Source organism: Mustela nigripes, chromosome 1 (assembly GCF_022355385.1).
Source record: "Mustela nigripes isolate SB6536 chromosome 1, MUSNIG.SB6536, whole genome shotgun sequence".
Classification (NCBI taxonomy): domain Eukaryota; kingdom Metazoa; phylum Chordata; class Mammalia; order Carnivora; family Mustelidae; genus Mustela; species Mustela nigripes.
In genome coordinates, this window is record NC_081557.1 from 8781855 (window position 1) to 8808534 (window position 26680).

At 51.1% G+C, this 26680-nt stretch overlaps 2 protein-coding genes and 1 long non-coding RNA gene across 3 annotated transcripts in view; 2 read left to right on the plus strand and 1 right to left on the minus strand.

Annotated features, from left to right (window-relative positions):
* TUT1 (terminal uridylyl transferase 1, U6 snRNA-specific) overlaps positions 1-8110 on the plus strand; it is a 12411-nt gene extending 4301 nt beyond the window's left edge. The window contains 8 exon segments of the mRNA XM_059404011.1: positions 2106-2421; positions 2606-2706; positions 4795-5261; positions 5873-5982; positions 6140-6250; positions 6409-6501; positions 6925-7396; positions 7398-8110. Coding sequence (XP_059259994.1) covers positions 2106-2421; positions 2606-2706; positions 4795-5261; positions 5873-5982; positions 6140-6250; positions 6409-6501; positions 6925-7396; positions 7398-8067 — 2340 coding nt within the window. The 3' untranslated portion in view covers positions 8068-8110.
* Positions 8111-9186: 1076 nt separating this feature from the next.
* EEF1G (eukaryotic translation elongation factor 1 gamma) lies at positions 9187-20906 on the plus strand. The gene is made up of 10 exons (XM_059404066.1): positions 9187-9291; positions 10370-10528; positions 11220-11283; positions 11439-11581; positions 12159-12302; positions 15125-15254; positions 15610-15814; positions 20044-20216; positions 20311-20435; positions 20670-20906. The coding sequence occupies exons 1-10, from the start codon at positions 9280-9282 to the stop codon at positions 20826-20828; spliced, it is 1314 nt and encodes a 437-aa protein (XP_059260049.1). The 5' UTR covers positions 9187-9279; the 3' UTR covers positions 20829-20906.
* A 2325-nt stretch (positions 20907-23231) lies between these two features.
* LOC132006697 (uncharacterized) lies at positions 23232-24751 on the minus strand. The gene is made up of 2 exons (XR_009401199.1): positions 24582-24751; positions 23232-23642 (listed from the first exon to the last, which is right to left on the minus strand). It is a non-coding gene; the product is annotated as an uncharacterized LOC132006697 (long non-coding RNA).
* Positions 24752-26680: the final 1929 nt, after the last annotated feature.

Below are 26680 nucleotides of genomic sequence, written 5' to 3' on the forward strand. Positions count from 1 at the left end.
GATCATGACCTGAGCCGAAGGCAGCGGCTTAACCCACTGAGCCACCCAGGCGCCCTGAATTTTAGTTTCTTGAGAGAAATGTGCATGCAAAGACAAGGCCAGGCAAAGACACACCTGATTTCTAGCTGGGGCTTTGATTGCATAGTTGCGGTTGAACTGCAGTCTGGTGAGTAGTGTGAATCCTCAGAGTCAGAACATTGGCTTGGGCGGGTCCAAGTGGCTGCCTTTCTTCTTGGTTTCACTATGGTTCTTTGCCGTGTTTGGCGTGGGGTGGAGGTGAGGGTAGAAAGGGCACAGCACCCCCCCCCCCCGCGCTTGTATTTTCGATTGAGTTGTGAGTTACATAGCATAAAATTCACACCTTTACAGTACAGAATTTAGGGCGCCTGAGTGGCTCAGTGGGTTAAGCCGCTGCCTTCGGCTCAGGTCATGATCTCAGGGTCCTGGGATCGAGCCCCGCATCGGGCTCTCTGCTCAGCGGGGAACTTGCTTCCCTCTCTCTCTCTCTGCCTGCCTCTCTGCCTACTTGTGATCTCTCTCTGTCAAATAAATAAATTAAAAAAAAAAAGTACAGAATTTAGGGGTTGTTAGTATATTTACCTATCCTTCCAGAATATTTTATCACTCCTTATGTGTGAATCAAGCTGTGTGTCGGTGAGGCTGCTCCCCCTTGTCCCCCCTACCCCCCCATTTCATTCATTTTTTATATGCTGTAAGATACAGTCAATATCGTTCTTTCACATGTGGCTATCCAGCTGTCCCAGCACCATGTGTTGCAAAGGCTATTCTTTCCTCATTGAACAGACTTGACAACTTCATTGAGAATCAGTTGACCATAGAGGTATGGGCTTCATTTATAGAGTCTTTGTTTTATTTCCTTCCTCTGAATGACTGTCTTTGTGCCAGTGTCACCCTGTCCATTTTCTTCTCCTTTCTTTTTTTTTTTTTTATAGATTTTATTTATTTATTTGACAGAGAGAGAGAGATCACAAGTAGGCAGAGAGGCAGGCAGAGAGAGAGGGAGAAGCAGGCCCCCTGCTGAGCAGAGAGCCCCGAGGTGGGGCTTGATCTCAGGACCCTGAGATCATGACCCAAGCCAAAGGCAGAGGCCCTAACGCACTGAGCCACCCAGGCATCATCTTTTCCTTTTTTATTAAGTGACCTCTACACCCGACATGGGGATTGAACTCAAGACCCCGAGATCAAGAGATGCAGGCTCCAGGGTCTGAGCCAGCCAGGCACTCCGGTATCACACTGTCTTGGTTAATATACATATCTTGTTACAGGCAGGATGAGGCTCTGTCCTTACTACTGAAGAGAATGTGAAAGGATATGGACTTTTGCCCCAAGGCAGTCGTATTTTTCCTGTTCCTGGTAACATTTTGCTTTAAAAAGAAAAAAAAGGGGTGCCTGCGTGGCTCATTGGGTTGAGGCTCTGCCTTCGGCTCAGCTCATGATCTCATGGTCCTGGGATCAAGCCCTGCTTTGGGCTTTCTGCTTAGCAGGGAGCCTGCTTCTCCCTTTCTCTCTCTTCTCTCTGCCTGCCTCTCTGCCTACTTGTGAACTAACTCTCTCTCTCTGTAAAATAAATAAATAAATAAATCTTTACAAGAAAAAAGAAAAAAGAAATCTATCTGTCTCCCAGTGAATATCATGGAACTCAACCAGATCATAGCATCACGGTGTCATGTTGCTGCTATTTCTAGATAGGAAGTCTGTTCAAGGTAGGGTATATTTATATTTCCACCTAGCACAACTCATTATATGGATTCTAAATCAACACTGAAAGGTCTACTTAAGTTAAAAGAAAAAGTTAGGGGATGCCTCAGAGTATAAGCAGCGAAACCATGTCCTTGGTAAGAGCAGGGGAGAGCGGAATAAGTAAAATGGGATTTTCAGAAGCAGACTGGGAGGGGGGTAAAATGTGTGGGGGGAGTGAGGGAGAGAATCGGTTTTCTAATATGTTCCCTGTTCCAGAAACATTAAGCAGATATTCCCAGTTCATAGGATGGTCCCCATTTTAAAGAATCCCACTCAGTGTCAAACCATGTGTTTGGATTTTTTGTTCCAAAACCATGATCCCTGCCTCTGTTGTGGTTTGCCAGGGAGTGTTTGCTATTGTGGAGATGGGGGACATTGGGACCCAGGAAGCTGTCTTGTCGCAGCCCCAGCACACCCTGGGAGGACATCGCCTGAGGGTCCGACCAAGGGAGCAGAAGGAGTTCCAGAGCCCAGCGTCCAAATCCCCCAAAGGAGCAGCCCCTGACAGTGACCAGCTGGCCAAAGCACTAGCTGAGGCCCCGGATGTGGGGGCACAAATGGTGAAGCTGGTGGGGCTGAGGGAGTTGTCGGAGGCTGAGCGACAGCTCCGGAGCCTCGTGGTAGCCCTGATGCAAGAGGTCTTCACAGAGTTCTTTCCCGGTGAGTCACTTCCTTTATCATGTCTGAGCCCTCCCTGTCCCCTCTCCCCGTCCCCCATCCCCCAGTTCTCCCTCAGGTAGAGGCACTTATTGGGCTGTTCTTCGTTCTTTGTGCCCCACTGTGTTCTTCCACCCCACACTCCTCTCTAATGTCGCTCGGCCTTTATTTTCTGCTCGGCATCCAGGCTGTGTGGTCCATCCTTTTGGCTCTTCCATAAACAGTTTTGATGTCCATGGCTGTGATCTTGACCTCTTCTTGGATCTGGGTGACTTGGAAGAGTCCCAGGTGAGTGACTGGGGAAGCATCTGGGAAGAGTCAGTGGGGATGGTTATGGGACTCTGCGCGAGCACCGTCTCTCTCATGCCTTAGTTCCTCCTTTGTGAAACAGGGATGATGGAACCGAAAGGGTTACTGTAATTGCAGAAATGTGAATGTATTAGATGGGTATTAGATAGGATGAATACGAATTGACACAGGATATATGGCATTGTTAATAGGAGAAAAACAGAATTTTCTGTTTTTATATACAGGCGTATATAATACTGTATTTTGGAAAAGAAATATATGAAAGAACATAAAGAAATTTTGGGGTTATGTCTTTATTTATCTGTATTTTTTTTTCAAAGATTTTATTTATTTATTTGACAGATAAAGACACAGCAAGAGAGGGAACACAAGCATGGCAAGTGGGAGAGGGAGAAACAGGCTTCCTGCTGAGCAGGGAGCCTAAAGTGGGGCTCCATCCCAGGACCCTGGGATGATGACCTGGGCCGAATGCAGAAGCTTAACGACTGAGCCACCCAGGCACCCCTACTTATCTGTATTTTCTAACATCTAATATATTGATTCTGCTTTTGGAATAGGAAAAGGTTGTTAGTATTTTTTTTAAATAGACTTTGTTTTTTATTTTTTATTTTTTTATTATTTTTTTTAAAGATTTTATTTATTTATTTGGCAGAGAGAGAGATCACAAGTAGGCAGAGAGGCAGGCAGAGAGAGAGAGAGGAGGAAGCAGGCTCCCTGCTGAGCAGAGAGCCCAACGCGGGGCTCGATCCCAGGACCCTGGGATCACGACCCGAGCCGAAGGCAGCGGCTTAACCCACTGAGCCACCCAGGCACCCCAAATAGACTTTGTTTTTTAGAACAACTTTAGGTTCACAGCAAAACTGAGCAAAAAGTACAGAGTTTTCATATACTTGCTACCTTATTTAAAATATTTTATTTATATTAAATAAAAGAGAGAAATTGGGCTCGAGTGGATGGAGGGACGGAGGGAGAGAAAAATCTCAAGCAGACTCCACACTGAATGCAGAGCCCGATGTGGGGCTTGACCTTACAACCCTGAGATCATGACCTGAGGTGAAACCAAGAGTCAGACGCCTAACTGACCGAGCCACCCAGGGGCACCACAAAAAGGGTTATTTAAAAAATAAATTTAGGGGTGCCTACATGGCTTAGTTGTTAGGCGTCTGCCTTTGGCTCAGGTCATGATCCCAGTATCCTGGGATCAAGCCCTGCTTTGGGCTCCCTGCTCAGTGGGGAGCCTGTTTCTCCCTTTCCCACTCCCCCTGCTTGTGTTCCCTTTCTTGCTGTGTTTCTCTCTGTCAAATAAAAAGTATATATACATAAAAAAAATTATCAGTCTGTTTTTTCTTTCTTCTTACATATAGACACATGCACACGCACACTTTATATTTTCAGAGTCATTTGAGAACATACACGATGCCCATAATAGTCTGGTATCTATTGGGGAAACAGAAAGGCATCCTTGGGTACAGCCACAGTACCATTAGCAAGGACGGATGTGTTCCCTGGCGCAGGTGTAAAATGTTCTGAGGTTTCAGTCTGCAGTCCATTGCCTGCAGTCATCAGCTGCCCAGTCCCAGGCTAGTGTTGGCCCCTCTGTCTCCTTTACAGTTCCTCTGCCTTTTATCTTTCATGACAGTGGCATCTTGGTAGAATACAGACCATTTATTTTGTGGCACTAAAAGTTATTTTTAGGGAAACTTGGTGGGTGGCTTAGTCAGTTAAATGTCTGCTTTCACTCAGGTCATGATGCCAGGGTCCTGGGATCGAGTCCCACATTGGGCTCCTAGCTCAGAGGGGAGTCTCCTTCTCCCTCTGCCTGCTGCTCCCCCTGCTTGTGCTCTCTTTTTTTCTCTCTGTCAAAAAAATAAACACAATCTTTTTTTTTTTTTTTTAAAGTTATGTTTAATTTTAAAAGGGGTTGTGAGGATTAGCTGAGTTAATATATATAAAGTCCTTGGAACGGAACCTGCCATATAAGCAGTAATAGATATATTCTGGGGAATGTTGCCCAGATGGGGGACAGCAGGAGAGATGAATATTCACTGAACCCATTTCTGCCCGCAGCCAGCCCCAAAGGCCCCTGAGTCTCCATCTTTGGACTCAGCCCTTGCATCACCACTGGATCCTCAAGCCCTGGGCTGTACCCTGGCTTCCCCTCCAGACTCACAGCCTCCGTCTCCCCAAGACTCAGAAGCCCTGGATTTTGAAACTCCTTCCTCTTCACTGGCACCCCAGACTCCGGACTCTGCTTTGGCCTCTGAGACCCTCGCCTCTCCCCAGTCCCTGCCTCCAGCCTCACCATTGCAAGAGGACCGGGGAGAGGGGGACCTGGGAAAGGCCCTGGAACTAGCAGAGGCCCTGAGGGGGGAGAAAACAGAGGGAGTAGCCATGCTGGAGTTGGTGGGATCCATTCTTCGGGGCTGTGTCCCTGGAGTGTACCGAGTCCAAACTGTGCCCACTGCCCGACGCCCTGTGGTCAAGTTTTGCCATCGGCCTTCAGGTCTTCACGGTGACGTCTCCCTCAGTAACCGGTACCTTTGTATAGGGGGTGGTTGGGGAAGTCCAGCTGAGCATTCTGGGATGGGTGAAGAGAACGCTTGGGGGCGGGAAGCTTTTGCACTAGCTGAACCTTGAGATTATCCTAGCTGGGTCCCAGCCCTCTTCTGCCACGTGTCTCCCGTCTGGCATCCACTTTCACGAATGTAAAGTGTGTTCCTTCGAATACTATTTTTAGGGGATTTAGAAGAGAGTTCCAGTGTTGAATAAGTTTGGGAAATGCTAAATTAGATGCAAATCAGTTTCTCCTTTCCCACCCCCTCTCCCCACTTCCTCTTTCTGTCTTTCTCCCTCCCTTCCAGTCTTTGTTTCTTTGCATATGAAAGGCTTTGAGCAGTTCTGTAAGGAAACCTTCTCTAAGTCCGGTCTAGGACAGGCATATAGGAGGTCATGTTTCCTGAACACTTGTGACGTCCTTTTGCTTGCCCTTTCTTTGCTTGCCCGTTCACATGACTGGGTCAGCAAACACTTGGGAAACCCTCTTTTGGCCTTATTCCAGCTGGACCCCCGTTCTGCAGGCCTGGAACAAGGGCTGGGCTGATCGTTCCGAGGGTCCCCAGCACTGACGCCCTTGTCCCTGTTCCAGACTGGCCCTGCATAACTCTCGCTTCCTGAGTCTCTGCTCGGAGTTGGATGGGCGAGTTCGGCCCCTGGTGTACACCCTGCGCTGCTGGGCTCAGGGTCGAGGGCTGTCAGGTGAGAATGGATCAGGACAGACTTGGGGTTGAACTGGCGTTGGGGCAAAGGTGGGGGTTTGGGGAAGAGAGGGGGGTTTGTACAGGAACGAGGGTTGAGAGAACCAGCCCGGGTGTTAGATGCATCTCCAATCTAACTGGAATTCTTGTTTACCCAGGAAGTGGCCCCCTCCTCAGTAACTACGCCCTGACCTTGCTCGTGATCTATTTCCTTCAGACCAGGGACCCTCCTGTGTTGCCCACTGTGTCCCAGCTCACCCAGAAAGCAGGTACAGTGGCCTGGCCGCCACCCGCTTTTTCTTGTTCGCTTCGGCTTTCCGCTTCTGTGTCTCATTTTGACGCGCTAAGCTGCCCCAGGAATGAGATCTCTGCTGTCACCCCCAAATCTTCCTGCTTCCGGCTGACCCTCACCTTTTTCCCTTTGCAGGGGAGGGTGAGCAGGTGGAGGTTGATGGCTGGGACTGTAGTTTCCCCAGGGATGCCTCAAGACTGGAGCCCAGCACCAATAAGGAGCCCCTCAGTGAGTTTGGGGAACCCTCTGGAGTAGTAGTAAATGGTGTTAAACGCGACTATAGGTCATATCCAGCAGTTACTGTTGGCCTGGCATGGTTCGCCCAGCAACCTCGTGGGATAGCTAGTATCCTTAATATCATTTTGCAGATGAAGAAGCCATGGCTTGAAGCACTTAAGTGGCTGCTCAAGGTTACACTGCTGGTGAAGGGAAGGAGCAGCATCTGGGGAAGGAGGTTGCTGGGGACACGGGGCATGGGGGGAGAGAGGCTGGACCTCTTGTTGATATAAAGATCAAAGAAGTCTGGCTTCTGACACTCTTCTGAACTCCTTGGAAGGGAAAAGAAAGTTCGTAGAGAATGCGTCTAGTGCAGGCCTATTTCATTTCTGGCCTCTAAGTAACCCCTTCTGCCTGGTCTTCCTCCTCCTCCAGGTTCTCTGCTAGCCCAGTTCTTCTCCTGCGTCTCTTGTTGGGATCTTCGTGGCTCACTGCTGTCCCTGCGGGAGGGTCAGGCACTGCCTGTGGCAGGGGGCCTGCCCTCTGATCGCTGGGAGGGTTTGCGCCTTGGCCCCATGAATCTCCAGGACCCCTTTGACCTGAGTCACAATGTGGCAGCCAATGTGACGAGCCGGGTAGCTGGGCGCCTACAGAACAGCTGCCGAGCGGCAGCCAATTACTGCCGGAGCCTCCAGTACCAGCGCCGTTCCTCCCGGGGCCGGGACTGGGGGCTGCTCCCCCTTCTGCAGCCCAGCTCCCCTAGTTCCTTGCTGTCTGCAACACCCATCCCCTTACCCCCTGCCCCCTTCACCCGGCTCACTGCTGCCCTGGCCCAGGTGTTAAGGGAAGCGTTAGGGTGCCATATAGAACAGGGAACCAAGAGACTGCGGTCTGACAGGGGGGGGCCCTGAGTCTCCTCAGGGAGGGACAAGCAAAAGGTTGAAACTAGATGGACAGGAAAAAAGCTGTGAGGAGGGGCAGGAGGAGCAGCAGGGATGTATCGGGGATCACAGTGAAGACGGGGTGGAGGAAATGGTTGTAGAGGCTGGAGAGATGGTACAGGACTGGGGGCAGAGGCTTGGGCAGCCAGGGGAGCCAACCCAGATGCCCGGAAAGCAGCTCGCCCCTGGAGAAGAGGGTCAGTCGGGCCATGCAGCACTGGCAGAGCAGGAGCCCAGGGGACTCGAGGCAGCTGGAGACTGGTCTCAGGGTGAGACAGGGAAGGGGGTGTCACTCTGCTCTGTGAACTGGCGCTGTGCCCTGTGGCACCGAGTGTGGCAGGGGCGGCGGCGGGCCCGGCGACGCTTGCAGCAGCAAACCAAGGAGAGAGGTGGAGGTGGAGACAGCACCGTGGAGTGGCTGGCCGTCGAGGCCCAGGTCACCCAGGAGCTGAGAGGACTGAGCAGTGCGGCACAGCGGCCAGAGGCAGAGCCGCTCCTGACCTTTGTGGCCTCTGCCTCCCAGGCTGACCAGACTCTCACCCTGACCCCAGTACAGGATTCTCAAGGCCTGTTCCCTGACCTCCATCATTTCTTACAGGTTTTCCTCCCTCAAGCACTTCGGAACCTCCTGAAGTGAAGACAGGGACTGTGACAGGCAATAAAGCTGCTAGTTTAATGAACACTAGTTTCCTCTAATTTCCATCCGGTAGTAATCCCCCTTCCACTCAGTACTTTGCCTCCCCAGACCTTACTGCCTTTTCTCAGACACGTCTTCTTTGGCTACCCTAAAATAGGTCTTGGCTTGTTTCCTTCCTACCGTTTATCACAACCTGCAGCGAGCGCCTGTGGTGTGTGTGTCCCTGCACCCGGAGCCCGCTCCGGAGAGTTCCTGAAGGATGGGAGTGCCGGGTGGGCGGCTGGGGCAGCACCGGGCAGAAGTACCAAGTTTGCCTCCCCATGTATCTTGCCGCCGGACTTCCATGGTGATGGCCTGAAACGGGTTCAGGGCTCTTCTCTCACTTAACCGAGTTCATTCTGTTCTGATTAAAATGGGGGAGACATTTTCCGACCCGAGCGTGGGTAAAGGGCATCCAATCATGGGTAAACTGGCAGCCCTTAAGGGTGACGGGTGGAAGGGATGCGCCGTGGGTGCGCTGTGTTGTCCCTCGGCACTCGCCCGCCGCAGGGCACGCCACTGCTTCAGGCCCGCTACCAGGGCCCTTCTTGCAGGACCGCATCGCAGAGCCGCAGGGTGGTTTAATGGGAGGAAACATCTCTTTGGCAGGGTTTCTGACTTGGGCTCTGGTTAGCTATTCATCCTCTCTAAAAAACCCAGAGCGGGAACAAATGGGCTTCTCCACACAGGACTTGTTTCCGCTCCTGTGAGGGTCCCACAGTCCTGATGTTAGGGGCCCGGCAGGATGTCCGTCCAGTCGCCGCGGGTTCCCGAGCTGGAGGGGAAACGCCTCTGGGAGCCGGCGCTGGCGCGGAGTTGGCAGCTGTGCCACGTCGCAGACAAGGGGAGGTTTTCCAGCTGGTTCTCACAGTTTACCCTCCGCGCCTTCAACCTCCACGTCGGGACTCGGATTGGCCAGGCCCGAGTGGCGGGCCAGCCAGGAGTTCCACTGCGCCGGCGCGAGCTTTCTCTGCGCAGAACAGCAGGCCCCACCCCCTTCTTTTCCCAATTCAGCCACCGCGGGATACAGAACTGTCGTGCGTATGTCTTCTGTGGCGTCCTCGCTTTGCGGCTGCTGCTTCTCCACGGCTCTCCCCTTCCCCCGCTCCTCTCCCTGACGGCTTACTTTGCGGCAGCGCCGAGAGCCCCACCCCCTTTCTCTGCGGAATCACCATGGCGGCTGGGGTAAGTTTGCCGGCTCCGGCGATCCGGGTCGCGGTATCCGACGCCATCCTCTGCCGGAATAGGGCCCTCCGGGGTCAGAGGAGTTCTGGAGGCGAGTGGGGAAGTGATCCGGGGTCTGGAGACCGTACTGTTGGAGTGCAAGGCTTCCAGGCCCTGGAGGGGAACTGAGGCTGGGACTCTTGGAGGCCAAAGAGGTGGAAGGGTCTCGGGTAGAGGAGAAAAGAGATGTCGGATCCTGGCCGTCTGGGGCCTGAGAAAGGGGTTCGAGTTCGTTGCCGCCTCGAGACGTGGGATCCGGGCAGGTTGACAGAACTTTTGCGACCGTTTTGTGGGGCACCCATAGGGACGGGGTGAAGAGGAGGGTCTTTGTGGGCAGGTACGGCTGTCTCCGGTTGAGGTTCGTCCAGCGGGGAGGTTTGGGAACGGGAGGACTATTCGGACGGGGGAGTCAGAACGTGCTGGCCGGGTTAATAGAAGGAGAAGGCAACGCCGGGGAACTCACTGCGGGACAGGACCGGAGGGACGGGACGCGTGACAAGAAGGAGTGGTCCTTTGGGGAGAACGAGTTGGTTTAGGAAGAGAAGATGCCATTCGGTTTCTCCGTGGCTCTTCTGAGGGGAACTTGGAAGCGGTCGGGGTGTGTGAGACACAAGGGTGCTGCTTTGGAAGGGGTGCGCGGCTCAGCAGTGGAGTAGGCAGGTACTCGCTAACCATCAATGAATGAAACCAAGGCTCCGGGAAGGGAGGAGTGTATGTTTGTCGGCGGGTGGAGTCTGCGCGAGCTACAAGTTCTGGGTTTCTGGACAGATATATGTGAGGTGAGAATGATTCTAGAGATGTCCTTCCTTAGGGAAGGTCAAGCCTGTCAGCAAGCTTTATTTAGCAGTTGGTGTGTAGTTCTGTCTTCGGTATTTCAGAGGACTCTGATTACACATGACAGATACTAGAGAGCTCGGTTCACCGGGGGAGTAAAAGTGAGTTGAACAGGTTGGGAATAACTCAGGGAATTGATCCTGGGAGATGACATTTAGGACTGGGACCTTTTTACTCATGAATACCACCCTCCTTTTCCCCATAGACCCTGTACACATATCCTGAAAACTGGAGGGCCTTCAAGGCCCTCATTGCTGCTCAGTACAGCGGGGCTCAGGTCCGCGTGCTCTCCGCACCACCCCACTTCCACTTTGGCCAAACCAACCGCACCCCTGAATTTCTCCGTAAATTTCCTGCAGGCAAGGTAAGTAAGGAAGTGCACAGGGGTCTTTGGTCCCGAGAACTCAAGGAGCCCTGAGATTGTCTCACTCTGAAGATGGTCTCCATCTTTAAAAGGGAGCTTTCCATATAACTTTTTTTTTTTTTAACATTTCAGTGATTTAAAGTTCTTTTTATTTTGAGGTAAATGTTGATTTAATGCAGAGCTGTCCAGTGATTGTTATAAAATTCACAGGTTGCTTTGTGTTTGTGGGAGGGAGTTTCGATTGTTTGCGGTGGAAATGTATCAGGTATCTGCCCTGAGCCGACCAAGGGGCTTACAGAGATCCACAAATAACCTTGCTAAACAGAGAGGCGACAAATGCTGTGTGGGGAGCCATCCTTTCAAGTACATGAACAGAGATATGACACGTAGTTTTTTGATCTTTTGCCTATTTGATTGGGGGATTTTATACAGACATAATACCTAAATCTTTGTCATTTCTTATGAGAGTTTAGATTGTAAGATATAGCAAATTATTTAAATATTTCTAGTTCATGGGTTAGAGTTAGTACCAGTAGTGTTTATCAATAGTTTGCTTAGTAAGGGTTGTCAGCCTTATGTAAGAACTTTTATCCAAAATGATTGGAGTTCCTGAGATTGGCTAGTGAAAAGTTACTGTGAATTTTACTGATTTTTTTGAATTTTACTTATCTTTTTGACTGTTTTGTCCCAGGTTCCAGCATTTGAGGGTGACGATGGATTTTGTGTATTCGAGAGCAATGCCATTGCCTACTATGGTAATTTGCAGTGGGTGTGGGAATGGGAAGATCTGGAATGAAGGAGTTAGGAGAGGATGAGGGTGAGCTGGAGTGTGTAGAAGAGGAATTTTCATGGACTTGGATTGATGTTGGCATGACCCCAAAGTTCTGACCTTTGTGTTCTGCCTCTGCAGTGAGCAATGAGGAGCTGCGGGGAAGTACTCCTGAGGCAGCAGCCCAGGTGGTGCAGTGGGTGAGCTTTGCTGATAGCGACATAGTGCCCCCAGCCAGTACCTGGGTCTTCCCCACCTTGGGCATCATGCACCACAACAAGCAGGTAAGCCTTGGGACTGGGGGTGGAGCCAAGGGCAGGGATGGCATCAACTCCTGAGTGTCTGGGAGTAAGAAATAAAATAGATTGAGAAAGGGAGATGCTAAGAATATGTGGATAATTAAAGACCTCATCGTCAGGGTGTGAATTTTGAGCACTGTGGTTGATGGTATCTGGGTTCTTTGTCACACCGATCCACTGGAAGTGGTGCCTGTTGAGAGTGGTCAGAGAAGAGATCTCTGCTGTAGAAAAGCTATCCCAAATGGTAGGGGAGTGGTTAAGCCAGGTGATCTCTGAGGTCCCTTCTAAAATCCAAAGATAAAGTACTAGGTCAGTGTAGTGGGAAATTCATCTAGACTCCACCATGAAGAAATTTGGTGTCAAGAGCTTCATTTGTCATACATTGGGAATGATCTCGGATCTGACTCCATTGAGAGGGGATGGGAATGAGCCAGAATTTAGTAAATGAAATGAAATGAAATGAAATGAAACAGAACCAACCTTGGTTCTGTTGCTAGGGGGAGAGGAGCAGGGAAAGGGATGGGGACCTGCTAGTAAGTTTTTGATCATTTTAAATCAATAGGCCACAGAGAATGCAAAGGAGGAAGTGAGGCGAATTCTGGGCCTACTGGATGCTCACTTGAAGACGAGGACTTTCCTGGTGGGCGAACGTGTGACACTGGCTGACATCACAGTTGTTTGCACCCTGTTGTGGCTCTATAAACAGGTGACATTTATAAAGTATCACGTCGGTAGAGGGTAGGGAGGGAGGGTAGAAATGAAGTGACGAATGATTCTTCCAGCTTACCCTTATTCTGCCAAGGACTTGGATATGAGTGTGCGTCTGGTAACAACTAGGGATCTCAAGTTTGAGTACCCTGACTGCTTTCCCTCCTTCTGAGAAGTTAGGTAACGTTCTGTTTCCTGACTTTCTGTTTGGCAGTGAAGATGTTTAGTTTGTTTCCGTACTTTTTGGGAAGTCCAGCTGTGCTTGTGTTTAGTTGTAAAGATATAGGTAGGGCTGGTAGCTTCAGTACCAAGGTCTTTTGGAGGCAGGCTAGGTTCAGTTTTTGGTTTCATTACTGACTAGTTGTAGGTAGAGGTGTGTGTGTTTGTGAGAGAGAGAGAGGGAGAGAGAGAATTCCTTTAGTTCTTTTCCTTGTAAGTTATAAAACCAGTGAGGTGGTAATTAGTCTTGAGGTTACTGGGTCAGAGAACATGACGTGTTGAATGCAGAGCAGTACTTCTTTTTCAAAAAAAAAAAAAATTTTTTTTTTTTTTTTTGGTAAAGATTTTATTTGACAGATCACAAGCAGGCAGAGAGGCAGGCAGAGAGAGGAGGAAGCAGGCTCCCCGCTGAGCAGAGAGCCCGATGCGGGACTCGATCCCAGGACCCTGAGATCATGACCTGAGCAGAAGGCAGAGGCTTTAACCCACTGTGCCATCCAGACGCCCCCTTTTTTTTTTAAGTTAAAAAAAACATTTTTTTTTTTTTAAATTTAAAGTTTTTTTAGTTATTTATTTGAGAGAGAGAGACAGAGCACAAGCAGGGGAATGGTAGAGAGGGAGAAGCAGGCTTCTCACTGAGTAAGGAGCCCGACATGGGGCTCTATCCCAGGACCCTGGGGTTATGACCCGAGCCGAAGGGAGAGGCTTTAACCCACTGAGCCACCCAGGTGTCCTGGTACACTTTTTTTAAACAAATATTTATTTATTTGAGAGAGAGAGCGAGATCACAAGAGGCCCAACCAACTGAGCCACCCAGGTGTCCCAGCAGCTCTTGGACTGATACTAGCCAGAATAGTAGTGTGATAACTGGGGGCAAAAAGTACCTACTTGTGGGTGCCTGGGTGGCTCAGTGGGTTAAAACCTCTGCCTTCGGCTTAGGTCATGATCCCAGGGTCCTGGGATCGAGCCCCGTGTCGGGCTCTCTGCTTATCGGGGAGCCTGCTTTCTCCTCTCTCTTTGCCTGCTTATGATCTCTGTCTGTCAAATACATAAATAAAATCTTAAAAAAAAAAAAATACCTATTTGTGTTCCCTTGTGTTTTGTATGTGTGTGGTTTTTTTTTAAAACAGAGACAGTGAGAGAGGGAACGCAAGCAGCTGGAGTGGGAGAGGGAGGAGCACGCTTGCAGCTGAGCAGGGAACCGGATGGGGGCTCCACCCCCGGCAGGGATCATGACCTGAACCGAAGGCAGATGCTTAACAACTGAGCTGCCCAGGCACCTCAAATAAATAAAAATCTTAAGAGAAAAGAAAAGAAAACCCAGGGGCGCCTGGGTGGCTCAGTGGGTTGGGCCGCTGCCTTTGGCTCATGTCATGATCTCTCAGGGTACTGGGATTGAGCCCTGCATCAGGCTCTTTGCTCAGCAGGGAGCCTGTTTCTCTCTCTCTCTCTCTTTCTCTTTCTCTCTGCCTGCCTCTCTGCCTACTTGTGATCTTTCTCTGTCAAATAAATAAATAAAATCATTTTTTAAAAAATGAAGGAAAGAAAAGAAAACCTAAATACTGTAGAACCAGTACTATAGAACTGACTGCTCTAGTCTATTTCCATGACAAAGGTTATTTTTGCTCTGATCTTAGCAAACTAAAAGATGGTAAAAGAGGGGCGCCTGGGTGGCTCAGTGGGTTAAAGCTTCTGCCTTCGGCTCAGGTCATGAGCTCAGGGTCCTGGGATCAAGCCCCGCATCTGCTCTCTGCTCAGCAGGGAGCCTGCTTCCCCCTCTCTCTCTGCCTGCCTCTCTGCCTGCTTGTGATCTCTGTCTGTCAAATGAATTTAAAAAAAAATCTTAAAAAAAAAAGGTGGTGAAGGAGTTTGTTGCAAAGCTAAGTTTAGTTTAAAGGACTGTTTGGTATTCTGAAATACTTTTTGCTTTTTTTGTTGTTGTTGTTAAGAATGTTGCTAGGTCCTGAAGTTTGGTGAAAGAAAAATATGTATCATGTGTAGATAGTTTCTGTTACCTTGTTATTTGGCAAAAGGAGTATTGGTAGCTGTGTTGCCCCACCTCTGTTTCTAGTTTGACATGTAACTTTTTTTTAAAGGACTTAATTGATGTATTTGAGAAAGAAATAGAAAAAGAGCATGAACTGGGGGGAGGGCAAAAGCACAGGGAGAAGTAGGGGCCCCACTGAGAGGGAGCCCCACCAGGGGCTCGATTGATCCCGGGACTCCAGGATCATAACCCGAGCTGAAGGCAGACACCTAACTGACTGAGCCCCCCAGGCGCCCTGACACATGACATTTGAGATTGGAGTGTGTAGGTGTGACGTGGTTTTGTAAAAGGGCTAAGGTGCCATATGAACATGTCTACCAGGTCGATTTGTAGTAAACGAAGAATGGGATCAGGTATCCATTAAGTTGGACTGGAGTGTTAAAAAGAGGAGGGTACAGGGGAAGTAGCCTTCCAGGGTAAGATGGTGTTCTAGGGAGCTGCCCTCTCAGGGGTTGAGAGAAGGTGGAGCTTTGGTGTAGAGAAAAAGCTCTCAGACTTGAAACCTCTCAAGACCTTTTCTCTCCTTTGCTTCTTCCACCCTTATGTGCTGACAGGTCCTGGAGCCTTCTTTCCGCCAGGCCTTCCCCAATACCAACCGCTGGTTCCTCACCTGCATTAACCAGCCCCAGTTCCGGGCTGTCTTGGGGGAGGTGAAACTCTGTGAGAAGATGGCCCAGTTCGATGGTGAGTCTGGAGGTAGAGGAACACGTGGCCCGGCTCGGGGCTGTTCGCTCAGTCTCCATCCCTTGATTTCCCATCAGGCTTCTGGGTTCCGTGGACCCACCGAATGCGGGCTGTCCTATGTAGTGTCCTGTGTTTTACAGGCATATGTTCTTCCCTCCTTAGTGTTCACATACAGGAGTCGTAGTGCAGGTGTGTGTTTGTTGCTGAGTGGACATACAGGGAGCGGGTGACAGAGCAGTGCGGAGCTTAGATTCCACAGTTGCCCTGCCACTGTGTTTCCGTTCCCTTGCTCACTGCCTTTAGAGGCATACGGAGAGAGGCAGGATGCTGACTTCTCTCCCTTTCTCTGCGCCAGCTAAAAAGTTTGCAGAGAGCCAGCCTAAAAAGGACACCCCACGGAAAGAGAAAGGTTCTCGGGAAGAGAAGCAGAAGCCCCAGGCTGAGCGGAAAGAGGAGAAAAAGGCTGCTGCCCCTGCTCCTGAGGAGGAGATGGATGAATGTGAACAGGCATTGGCTGCTGAGCCCAAGGCCAAGGACCCCTTCGCTCACCTGCCCAAGAGGTAAGGATATTAGAGGGAAGGGGGCATGGGATTCAAGAAGGCCAGTTTTTGCCTTTGTGTGTTCCCCTCCCATAGCGAGGACCATTTTAGGTTGCCATATAAAATTGAAAGATGTCTTGTTGGCAAGGAAAACAACTTCTTGAGTTTATCCTCAAGAATTGGGTAAATTTTTTTTAAACATTTATTTAAGAGAGAAGGGTGCGTGTGCACACAAGCAGTGGGGGAGGGACAGAAGGAGAGAGAGAAGCAGACTCCCCGCTGAGCAGGGAGCCTGATGTGGGGCTCTCGGGCTCCATCCGAGAGGCAGACGCTTAACTGACTGAGGCACCCAGGCGCCCTATGTGAGCAAACGGTATAAACATCCTCATTGAGAAGGGACGGTGACCGAGACTCCCTAGTGCCTGTCTGCGGCGTTGTTTCCCGGATGGGGGATTAGAACCCCTCAAGAAGGAAGAAGATGGGATGGTCCTCACCCCATCCACTGCCAGCCTTTTCAGTAAAGGTTAGGGTTCTTCAAAGAAAAGAATACAGTGAAAGGAAGCTTGTTGGTTTTCCTAGAAGGGGGGCATTCAGTACTTGCCTGCTCTCTCTGTACTCAAGTCCTCAGCTAGTGCCCTGGCGTTTCGTTAGAATTGCATTAGGAGACCTCTGTTGTCGGCGGCCACTTCACGCAGTTCTTGCTCCTGCTTTTCTCACTCACTCACTCTGCCTTTCCCAAAGCTGTCCACCATCTCACTAGTTGGTCTGTTGGGGTTCAACAGGGTTCACCCTCCCCCGTTTTGTAATGATGTTTTTTTTTTTTTTTTTAAGATTTTTTAAGATTTTTTTTTTTAAGATTTTATTCTGTGGGGATGCCTGGGTGGCTTAGTTGGTTAAGATCCCGGCATCTTGGGATCAAGTCCCTCATTGGGCTCCTTGCTCGGCGGGGAGCCTGCTTCTCCCTCTGTCTCTGCCTGCCATTCTGTCTGCCTGCGCTCGCTCGCTCTCCCTGACAATAAAATCTTAAAAAAAAAAAAAAAGATATTATTTTGTGGAGGGCGTGCAGAGGGAGGCAGAGAAGCAGACTCACAAATGGGGCTTGATCTCTGTGAGGTCATGACCTGAGCCGAAATCAAGGGTCAGGTGCTTAACTAACTGAGCTGCCCAGGCTCTCCTTGTAATGGTTTTTAACATTTTTTAAAAATTAAAAAAAAAAAAATTTTTTTTAAGATTATTTATTTATTTGACAGAGATCACAAGTTAGGCAGAGAGGCAGGCAGAGAGAGAGACCTGGGGAGAAGCAGGCTCCCTGCCGAGCAGGGATCATGACCTGAGCCAAAGGCAGAGACTTTAACCCACTGAGCCACCCAGGCGCCCCTGTAATGTTTTTTTATGGCATAAATTAGCATGAAGGTGCACACTGCTGGTGGGCAGAATAGGGGCACGGGGACTTGTAAATGATGAGCATCCTAGCACAGATGGTCACAGTGGGCACTGCTCTTCCCCATTTGGGGAGAAAGAAGTGTAATCTTGGGCCTAGGCACTTCATACATGACCAAGGAAGCCTCCAGATGCAGCTTCTCTTTACAGATGTATTTCTTTTTGAACTGAGGTGGTTGACCTTGAACCTAATACAAGGACAGGTCAGGAATGAGCAGTTTTGGTGTGTGTACATAAGCTGTGATAACTAACCTGAGTTACGTGTGCTCTTGTAACATGGACCCAGTTAATTGTTAGCTAGAGATTTTCACATATATTAGGTATGTATATTTTGGGCAGAAAATAAATCACTAGTAGACTGAAAATTGTTAATAAACTTATATCCTGAGGTGCCTGGGTGGCTCAGTTGTTAAGCTCAGTTGTTAAGAGTCCTTGGATGGAGCCCTATGCCGGGCTCCCTGCTCAGTAGGGAGTCTGCTATTCCCTCTCCCACTCTCCCTGCTTGTGTTCCCTCTCTGTGTGTGTCTTTCTCTGTCAAATAAATAAATAAAATCTAAAAATTAAAAAAATATATAATGTAATTGAGTTTAAAGAAAACCAACTTACATCCTTTTGGGAATATTGATTCATACCATTTTTTTTTTTTAAGCTTAACTTTATTTATTTGACAGATCACAAGTAGGCAGAGAGACAGGCAGAGGGAGAGGAGGAAGCAGGCTCGCTGCTGAGCAGAGAGCCTGATGCAGGGCCCCATCCCAGGACCCTGAGGTCATGACCTGAGCCAAAGGCGGAGGCTTAACCCACTGAGCCACCCAGGTGCCCAGGTTCATACCAGTTAGCAGTATTACTATGGTTCTCTTTTGGGCTGGCAAGAGATTTTCTGTAGGATTTTTAATGCAAAGGTCATGTCTTCAAAGATGAAGGCTGCAATATGTCAATAGTTGGTTCTGGCTCTTTTTTTTTTTTTTTTAAAGATTTTATTTATTTGCAAGAGAGCACAAGCAGGGGGGAAGGTCAGAGGGAGAAGGGCAAGCAGACTCCCTGCTGAGCACGAAGCCCCACACACGGCTCTATCCTAGGACTCTATGATCGGTACCTGAGCCCAAGGCAGACGCTTAACCAACTGAGCCACCCAAGTGTCCCAGTTCCAGTCCTTTTAAGGCCTTCCAGCTACACTTGTTTCCAGAGTGGTTCAGAGCTTGTCCTCATTTGGGGGGAAATGGATACAACATGGTCATAAATTATGAAGTTCTAACAGCTCAGGAAGGTGTGAAGAAAAAAATCCCTGGTCCCTTTTCCAGATGGTTGGGGTAGAAGCTCCTCAGAGGAGGTCTCCATCGTATTTTTGGGAAGGACCATAGGACCCAGGGTTCAAGGACAGCATCTGCTTTGCTATATTCTAACAGTGGGCAGGTCACCCCCCTTAACCTTATCTGGGAAGAGGGAAAGGAATGGCTTTTAATTCTGGGTTTGTTGGCATTATTTATAGTAATGAACAATGGAGCCAATTAAACATTTAGTAAGGGTTTTTAAAAATAGGTTTATGGCACAGTCATACAGTAGAGGATTATTTAGCTATTAAAACATTTGTAAAAGGGGCGCCTGGGTGAGTCAGTGGGTTAAAGCCTTTGCCTTCAGCTCAGGTCATGATCTAAGGATCCGGGGATCGAGCGCTGCATCGGGCTCTCTGCTCAGCGGGAAACCTGCTTCCTCCTCTCTTTTTGCCTGCCTCTCTGCCTACTTGTGATCTCTGTCAAATAAATAAATAAATAAAAATCTTTAAAAAAAATTTGTAAAGGGCGCCTGGGTTACTCAATGAAGTGTCTGCCTTCGACTCAGATCATGATCCTGGTGTCCTGGGATTGAGCCCCGCATTGGGCTCTCTGCTCAGTGAGGAGTCTGCTTCTCCCTCTCCCTCTGACCTTCCCCCTTGCTTGTGTTCCCGTGTTGTCTCTCGCAAATGAATAAATAGAAAATCTTAAAACATTTGTGAAAAAGAATCCCCGGTAGGGTGACCGTATTAAATGATAAAAGGCACAAAACTACACACATGGTCTTTGGAGAGCCACCAGCCAGAAGTACACGAACATACTAATCAGTTCTCTTGTTTGCTGGCATTGCCAGTGATTTTCTTCAGTCAGCATGTGGTTTTATAACTGGAAAGAAAAGAAAGAGCACCCTGCCGTGAGGGGAGGGACTCTGCACAGCGAGCCTTCTCAGCACTGTGCCAAGTTGCTGCAAGGATCTAACCCTCAGGTCTTTGCAGCATCTGGACTTGTTCCTGGGCAGAGTGACTCAAGGCCACGGGTGTAAGGTCTGGGGCGGAGGCCTTGTGATAACGTTTGCCGGTTACATAGCTGTCACACTGTAGTGTGTGTAACCCGAAGAGGCCTGTGGTGGTGGCGGGGGAGAGTTGGGTGATTCAGGGACTGAGTGTGACTCAGTGGGAGAGGGCCCTGGAGGGGGTGGCCGCGGAGAAGGAGCGCACATTCTGGGTCTCCACCAGGGGGCAGCAGTTGGCCGCACTGTCCTCGCAGCAGGGCTTCCCTCCAGCCCACGTGGGTCCTACCCTCCTGGAGCCTAGCTGACTTAGGCCCGAGATAGGGAGCAGAGGAGTGCCCTGGCCCCTGGTTATATGCCCTTAGCTCTGCTCCCTTGCAAGGTTGTACACATCTGCCAATCCAGTGACCTCTTCCTTTAAACCAGTACATTTTTAGTGAAATTTGCCCTTAGTTTCTCTTTACCTGGCAACCCTTTGTTGCTTCAGTGGGACCTTCTCCACATTGACCTTGCTTTTTTCCTCCATTCAGTACCTTTGTGTTGGACGAATTTAAGCGCAAGTACTCCAATGAGGACACACTCTCTGTGGCGCTGCCGTATTTTTGGGAGCATTTTGATAAGGATGGCTGGTCTCTGTGGTACGCTGAGTACCGCTTCCCTGAAGAGCTCACCCAGACCTTCATGAGTTGCAACCTCATCACTGGTAAGAAGGGAGTGGGTCGAGGAAGAAGGTCGGGGGGAACAAGGCCGTGGGTGATGTGGTTCTAAAGACTGCACGTTCTCCCTCGCCCCTTCAGGAATGTTCCAGCGGTTGGACAAACTGAGGAAGAATGCCTTTGCCAGTGTCATCCTCTTTGGAACCAACAACAGCAGCTCCATTTCTGGAGTCTGGGTCTTCCGAGGCCAGGAGCTTGCCTTTCCGGTGAGGAAAGGTGTAGGAGGAGCCTGTCTCTTCAGGGTGGGGCAAGGGGGTGGGAAGTCCACCTCCATTCCCGCGCTTGTAGGCATTCGGAGAGTGCAAGGAATGTGTACAGGAAGGACTGCCATGGTCACGGGCATTTTAGGATCTGATGACATGCTTCTGAGCTGGAAGTAACAGGTGTGGGACAGTGTCTGATAACCTGACCACGTGCTTAATCTGGCTTTCTCTCCCCAGCTGAGTCCAGATTGGCAGGTGGACTACGAGTCATATACCTGGCGGAAACTGGATCCTGGCAGCGAGGAGACCCAGACGCTGGTTCGAGAGTACTTTTCCTGGGAGGGGGCCTTCCAGCATGTGGGCAAAACCTTCAATCAGGGCAAGATCTTCAAATGAACATCTCTTGCCGTCGCCTAGTTGCCTGTACCTACCCTTCGGGGAGATGGGGGTCATTAAAGGAAACTGAACATTGAACTCTTACCTGTCCTGCCTCCTTTATGAGTGATGGCTTCTTCAAAGGGAAGTCGGTATGTTGAAGCAGGGTATTTTCTGGGCCTGCAGTACCTCCTTTTGCAGGAGAGAGTCTTAGAAGGGTAGAGGAGAGGTCTCTCTGTTTTGACTGTATTCGCCCTGCCTGTACTGTGATCACTGACTTTTGGCCTACCTGGGAGAGGCCGGGTGCAGTTAGGTCGGGCGGTGACATAGGGCTTTGGAACTGCCTAAGTCTTCAGGACCAGATTGCTAAGGCACGATAGCACAGTTTGTGGAGGAAGTTCACGTTATTTCTCACAGATGCCCTGGGAAGGAGGGAGGTGGTGGCACTGAGGGTCTTGGTTGAAATATTTCAAGCAGGAATACCAGTCACAGACTACTCAGAACAGGACTGGCCTGTTGGCTCTAGACTGACTGTGGATCATCTCTGGGGTAGTCCTACTTTCTCACAAGGAAGTGGGGTTCAGAGATTTAAGAGACTTGCTTGTGGAGATGGGATTTTGACCCCAGTGGCTGTCACTGGAACCCGTGCTGGAAATGGGCCTGGCTGCTTCCTGGAACTTGGGACCGTCCCGACTTGCCACCTAAGAACCCCACTCAGACCCGGGAGTACTATATTCTCTCTCTCGAGCTTAATGCCCTTCTCACAGGTTCTTGTTCCTCCTGTCTTGTCCTACTGTTGCTACTGTTCCTGTTTCTGTTGTCTGAAGAGCATCGAAGGTCTCCCCGTTGGAAAGTTGGAAAGCTCCAGTTTGATTCACATTCTGAGGCAGATGTAGAAACAGTCACGACTCAACCTTTGGTCGCTAGTTGATGGTTTTACGTGTGCTCTTTCTCTCCCACCCTTAGTCCAAGCGCAGAGAAGGGCTTAGCTGGGAGGCGAAGAAGGTGGGCTTCCCAGGTACAGATGGTCTGGTAGCTTGGGAGGGGGCAGGCTTGTCATCTCTCTGGGTACTTGGGCTAGAGCCAGGGTTCTGGGAAGAACGGGCGGAGCAGAGTCCCCATGTGGAATCCAGCCAGGCGAGGATGGGCTCGTTCTTGCTCAGGGTTTGCTCCCTGGCAGGTCATCTGGAGTTGGATCCAAACTTGCCACCTGTCTTGCTTCCGAGCATTCCAGGCTGCTCCTGGTTAGGATCTAAAAGTGCTAGTTGCCGGCTGGGTTGGGCCAGGCACTGGGTGCCAGGGCCTCACCTAACCTGTCAGACTCCCTTCCCAGATTCCGATTCCCACCACACCTCCCTGCTTCTCTGCTTGTGTAATCGTCACCCACCCCCTTCCTGGTATCCTTGACCTTCTGGGTAGCTGAGGAGTTAGTCTGGAGAGACCCCAGTTCTGAAGGTCTGAAGGGGCAGGTCAGAGAGGCCCAGAAGTGGGGCCGAGCTGGGGAAAATGGGGTTTCTGCTGGGTGGGCCGCAGCAGACTGGGCACCGCATGTGGACTGGGCCGGGCTGGGGGACCCCGCCTCCCAGCCTCCCTCGGACTGCAGGAAGAGTGACTCATCCTCACGTCCTGCCTCCTGGGCCTCAGGGTCTGGTGGTTTGGTGCAGAGGAGAGTGGCCAGGTTGTTGGATGAGACGAGGCCTGTGCTTGGGGGCCGGCCAGTACCCACAAACGGAGGTGGGGGGGCAGCCCAAGGGGAGGGTGTTGAGACCTGGGGTGGGTTGGCTATGGGCTTCCGAAGCCAGATGGAGCTAGAGGGCTTCTGCCCTGCCCTGGTGGGCAAAAAAGAGGTTAACAGCAGGAGTTTCTAGCGGCAGCTGTGGGGCAGGGAAAGAGGGGAGGGCCATCTGGAGTTGGTGCGGCCCCGCCCTGCCCAGAGGAGCCCTGAGTCACCGCCCAGCCTGGGGCTCTGGGGCTGTGCTTAGGACTGGCGGCCTCCCTATCCCGATCCCGGCTGGGGCTGGGGCCCCGGCGCTTGTTGGAGCTCTGCCTGGCTCCCCGGCTCCTCCCGGCCCCGTCCTCCCGGCCCCGCCCGGCTCGCCTCTGCGTGGCCTGAGCGCGCCTGCGCCAGGGGGACATCTCTGGTTGTTGGGCCCATTTCCTGACATGCTGGGGAGGCTTGTGCCACTAGCACACCACCTGGAGCTGGCATCCGGGAGCCCAGGCTGCAGCGCGTGCCTCCTGGGTCCCCAGCCACGGTCATGGGGCCAAAAGGGAAGGGGGAGTTGGGAGCGGGCTGGGCCTGAGAACAGGGGTGATCTTGGAGAACTAGAGTGAGATGCAAGGAGGGAGCCGTTTTATCCGCTTACTGGGCAAGATCTTAAGAGTGTCCAGAAAAGGAGGTGGACAAAGGAGAGGAGTCTGGGCTCAGGTGCATTTGACTGCAGATGAAATCTTTTATTTTATTTCCGTATAGTTAGCGTACAGTGTTCTGTTAGTTTCGGGTGTGCCATTGAGTGATTTCACACTAACACACGTCGCTCAGTGCTCATCAGGGCACTCCCTCATCCACATTCCCTGTTCTCCCCCGCCCCCTCTGCAGGGGGAACCATCAGTTTGTTCTCTCTAGTTAAGTCTATTTCTTGGTTTGTCTCTCTCTTTTTTTCCTTTGTTCGTTTGTTTCTTCAATTCTACCTATGAGTGACATCATAGCGTATTTGTCTTTCTCTGACTTATTTCATTTAGTGTGATAACTCTCCAGCGCCATCCATGTCCTCGCCGCAGATAAAATCCACCGAGCCCAGTGCCTGAATGGAAACGCCTGAGACTTGGTTCAGCCTGTGTAGAAACCGGTAGATACTGGTTATAAGCAGTTATTTGTTTTAGCTTTGTTGGCCCTCTGCTTAAGTCACTTATTAAAGAGCCAAAAGCCTTTAAAGTTCTTCCAAGAAAGACCTAGATTGTCTTCTTTTTTTCATGTCCTATTTGAGCTGGAGCTGGACAGCTGCTCTGCACACTGGGTCAGACCCGGCCCACCAGCTGCCCACATGCCCCAAATGTGCCACTTCCCCTTTTGAGAGGTGGGGGAAGGGTCTAGAATGTCAAAGGGAGTGGAATAAAGTGTTTTGGAGGATCCACCCAGTCATTTCTGAAATTAATACTGTGGTTTTCATGGCAACCAGCACTCTTTGTCCTCAGAACCCAAAACTTTCCCTCCGCACATCAAAGGGGTTTTCCTGGGTGGCTGTGGCTTCCCTGGCCCACCCCTCCAGCTGTAGCTACACTGGAGGGTAACTTCCCTGACTTGCTCTGGTCCCCTGTGCATTTGAATGGAGTTCTGGGGTCCTCACCTCTCTTCTGCATGTCTCCCCTAATGCTGGGGCCTGAAAATACCAGGGTTCCCAAAAGGTTAGAGACACAGCCACCTGCTCCTGTCTGTTTGCTCTAATCAGGCTGGCATGGCTCCCCGGGGGAGGCTGTCATTTTACTCTAGTGGAATTACTGGGGTGTCCCAGAGCTTCAGCACCCAAGGGATGGGTGGAATGGCGGTCAAGGTGGCTGCTGGGCGTTGTGCTGTATTCAATGTCTTGGGAAAGGCAGAATCCCATGGGCATGTGGGGCTGCCTAAGCGGCAAAGGTGCCCTTGGTGACCCTGGGTCTCTAGATGATCCTGGGCTCTTTTCATTCTTGTAGCCCCCTCCCTTTCGGGAACTTCCCCCTTCCTGCCCCCCTTCCACATTTCCTCAGGATTCCAAAGGGGAAGCCTACTGACCTTACCTTGTTTACACAATGGGCAGGCCAGGCGCAGAGCAGGGGCTGGACGGTCAGGGTTTGGGGCTATTTCTGATCGGATCTCCCATGGAATGTGCTTCCCTCTACTTCCAGCTGCCCCCTCCCCTCTGCAGCAAGAACAGCTGTCATGTGAGGGCCTCTCCCGCTGGCTCAGCCCTTTTGCAATCATCTGGCTGGCTCCGTCAGGATGGGGGTGGATAGTGAAGATGGGCAGAGCCAAAGGGTAACCGAGGGGACATGGCAGGGCAGGGAGGGCTATGGAGTTGAAGGCTGGGGGAAGAGGCTTGCCAGGGCCAGGTAAGGCGGGGTGGAAGCAGCTGAGGCGCCCGTCAAAGGCCAGGGTGGGGGTGGGGGGTGGGGGCTACACCGGGACCGGAAACTTTCTAGGTGCTTGGGGAGACGAGCTATAGAGCTGGTTATAGCGGGCCCCTGGCCAGTCATTCTTCAGGGACATCTGCATTTCCCCTGAGTCACAGGGAACCCACGGGGTGCTTTCCTGCCAGGCCCACTCTCGGCGGGGTCTGAATCACCGAGTTGCCAAGGGTGTTGGCGGCCCTATTGTGGAGGTGCCTGTGTCCTACCCCGCCCACTCCCGTTAGGACAGGGGTTAGCAAACATGCCTCTTTATCTCACCCCCCTCAGCGGGAACGCTCCATCTGCGAGACTCAGGCTTACAGAATGTACCGTATGCAGGATTGCCCGAGACACCGCGAAGGGTAGTCCCTTTATTTTACCCAGGAGGAACCGAGCCCAGAGAGGGGAAGTGACTTATCAAGGGTGCATGTGAGTCTTTCCACAGTTCTCGAAGCCACTCACTGAGTCACTTTGGTTCCTAGAGCAGGAGGGCGCCTCTCCCAAAGCCGCGGGGCGACGATGATGAACGGACCACACACCCTTGGTGTTGGAGGCAGAGAGAAGCATGGCATCCAGGGCTGGAGCAGCCCTCGCTGGGTATTGAGCCCAGAAGTGGAGCAGGTCCCAAGGCAGGTCACCGCCACCACCTCCCAACCCAGCGCTCCAAGTCCTGGGGCGGGCAGAGGGCACAGGGTGTAGCAGAGGCGGGACTTCGAGTGACAGGAACCTCAACTATGTGGTGACTCAGGCTCTGGGCAGCCGAGGCCCTTCCCTCACTGCTCAGCCTGATCTCCTTAGCCTGGACTTGGGAAGTGCAAGCAGCAGAGGGAGGGAAAAGTGGGCTGGTCTCCCTTTCTCCCCTGGAACTGGAGGAAAGGCAGAGGAAGTTGGAAAGGGTGGCGGAAAGGCAGAGTCCAAAAAAGGGGGAGAGGAGGCTGCTGCTCCCCTCGTTCCCCGCCCCCTGCTGGGGAGCCGAGCCGGCTGGCTCCCTCCCTCAGCTCCAATTCTGAGCTCTACTTTGGGGGGGGGGGGGGCTCCCTCCTTCACAGCCCTGTTCAATAGTGTTTTGCCTCTTCCTTAATCTCAGCTCCACATTTCCCCTCTCTTCTCCATCTCTCCGCATCCACACATCCTCACCTCCCAGGCCTCCGGGCCATCTCTCTAACCAACCGTGTCCACCTGCCCTGCTGTCCCTGCCCACGTCGTCCCCTTTCTCTTGCCTGGTTGCTCTTTCTGTGCCTTCTTTCCTTCCAGAGTCTGTACGCAGAGCCCTGTGTGTCGTCTCTTGTTCTCTAATCAGCTTTGACTTGGGTTCTGCTTTGGCCTGAAGATTTCAATTAGGACCGAGTGTAATGGGCAGGTTTCCGGGACCCCGGCTGTCGGATCTGAGCGGTTCAGGAACTCCTTATTTGCAGTCCGAGGTTTAAAATCAGGCTGAGGTTTGAACTGAGCTGGGATACTTACTTGGCTTCCTATTTTGAGTTTGGGTTAGGAGTTTGGGGGTTTCAGAATTGCTTAGGCAGTAATGTCTTTATCCCAGAATCACCCGATTGGTTCGCTGTTCACTGGGACAGACAGATCAGGAAGGGAAGAAAGAGAACATGGAAGGGGCTGATGTTTGGCGGAGACGCTCATCTCTGGGGCTGTGTGTATGGGGCGGTGGTGGGGTCGGGGAGATCCCAGATGGCTCAAAGAAGGGGTAACAGTCATTTCTCTGCTTCTAAGGCTGA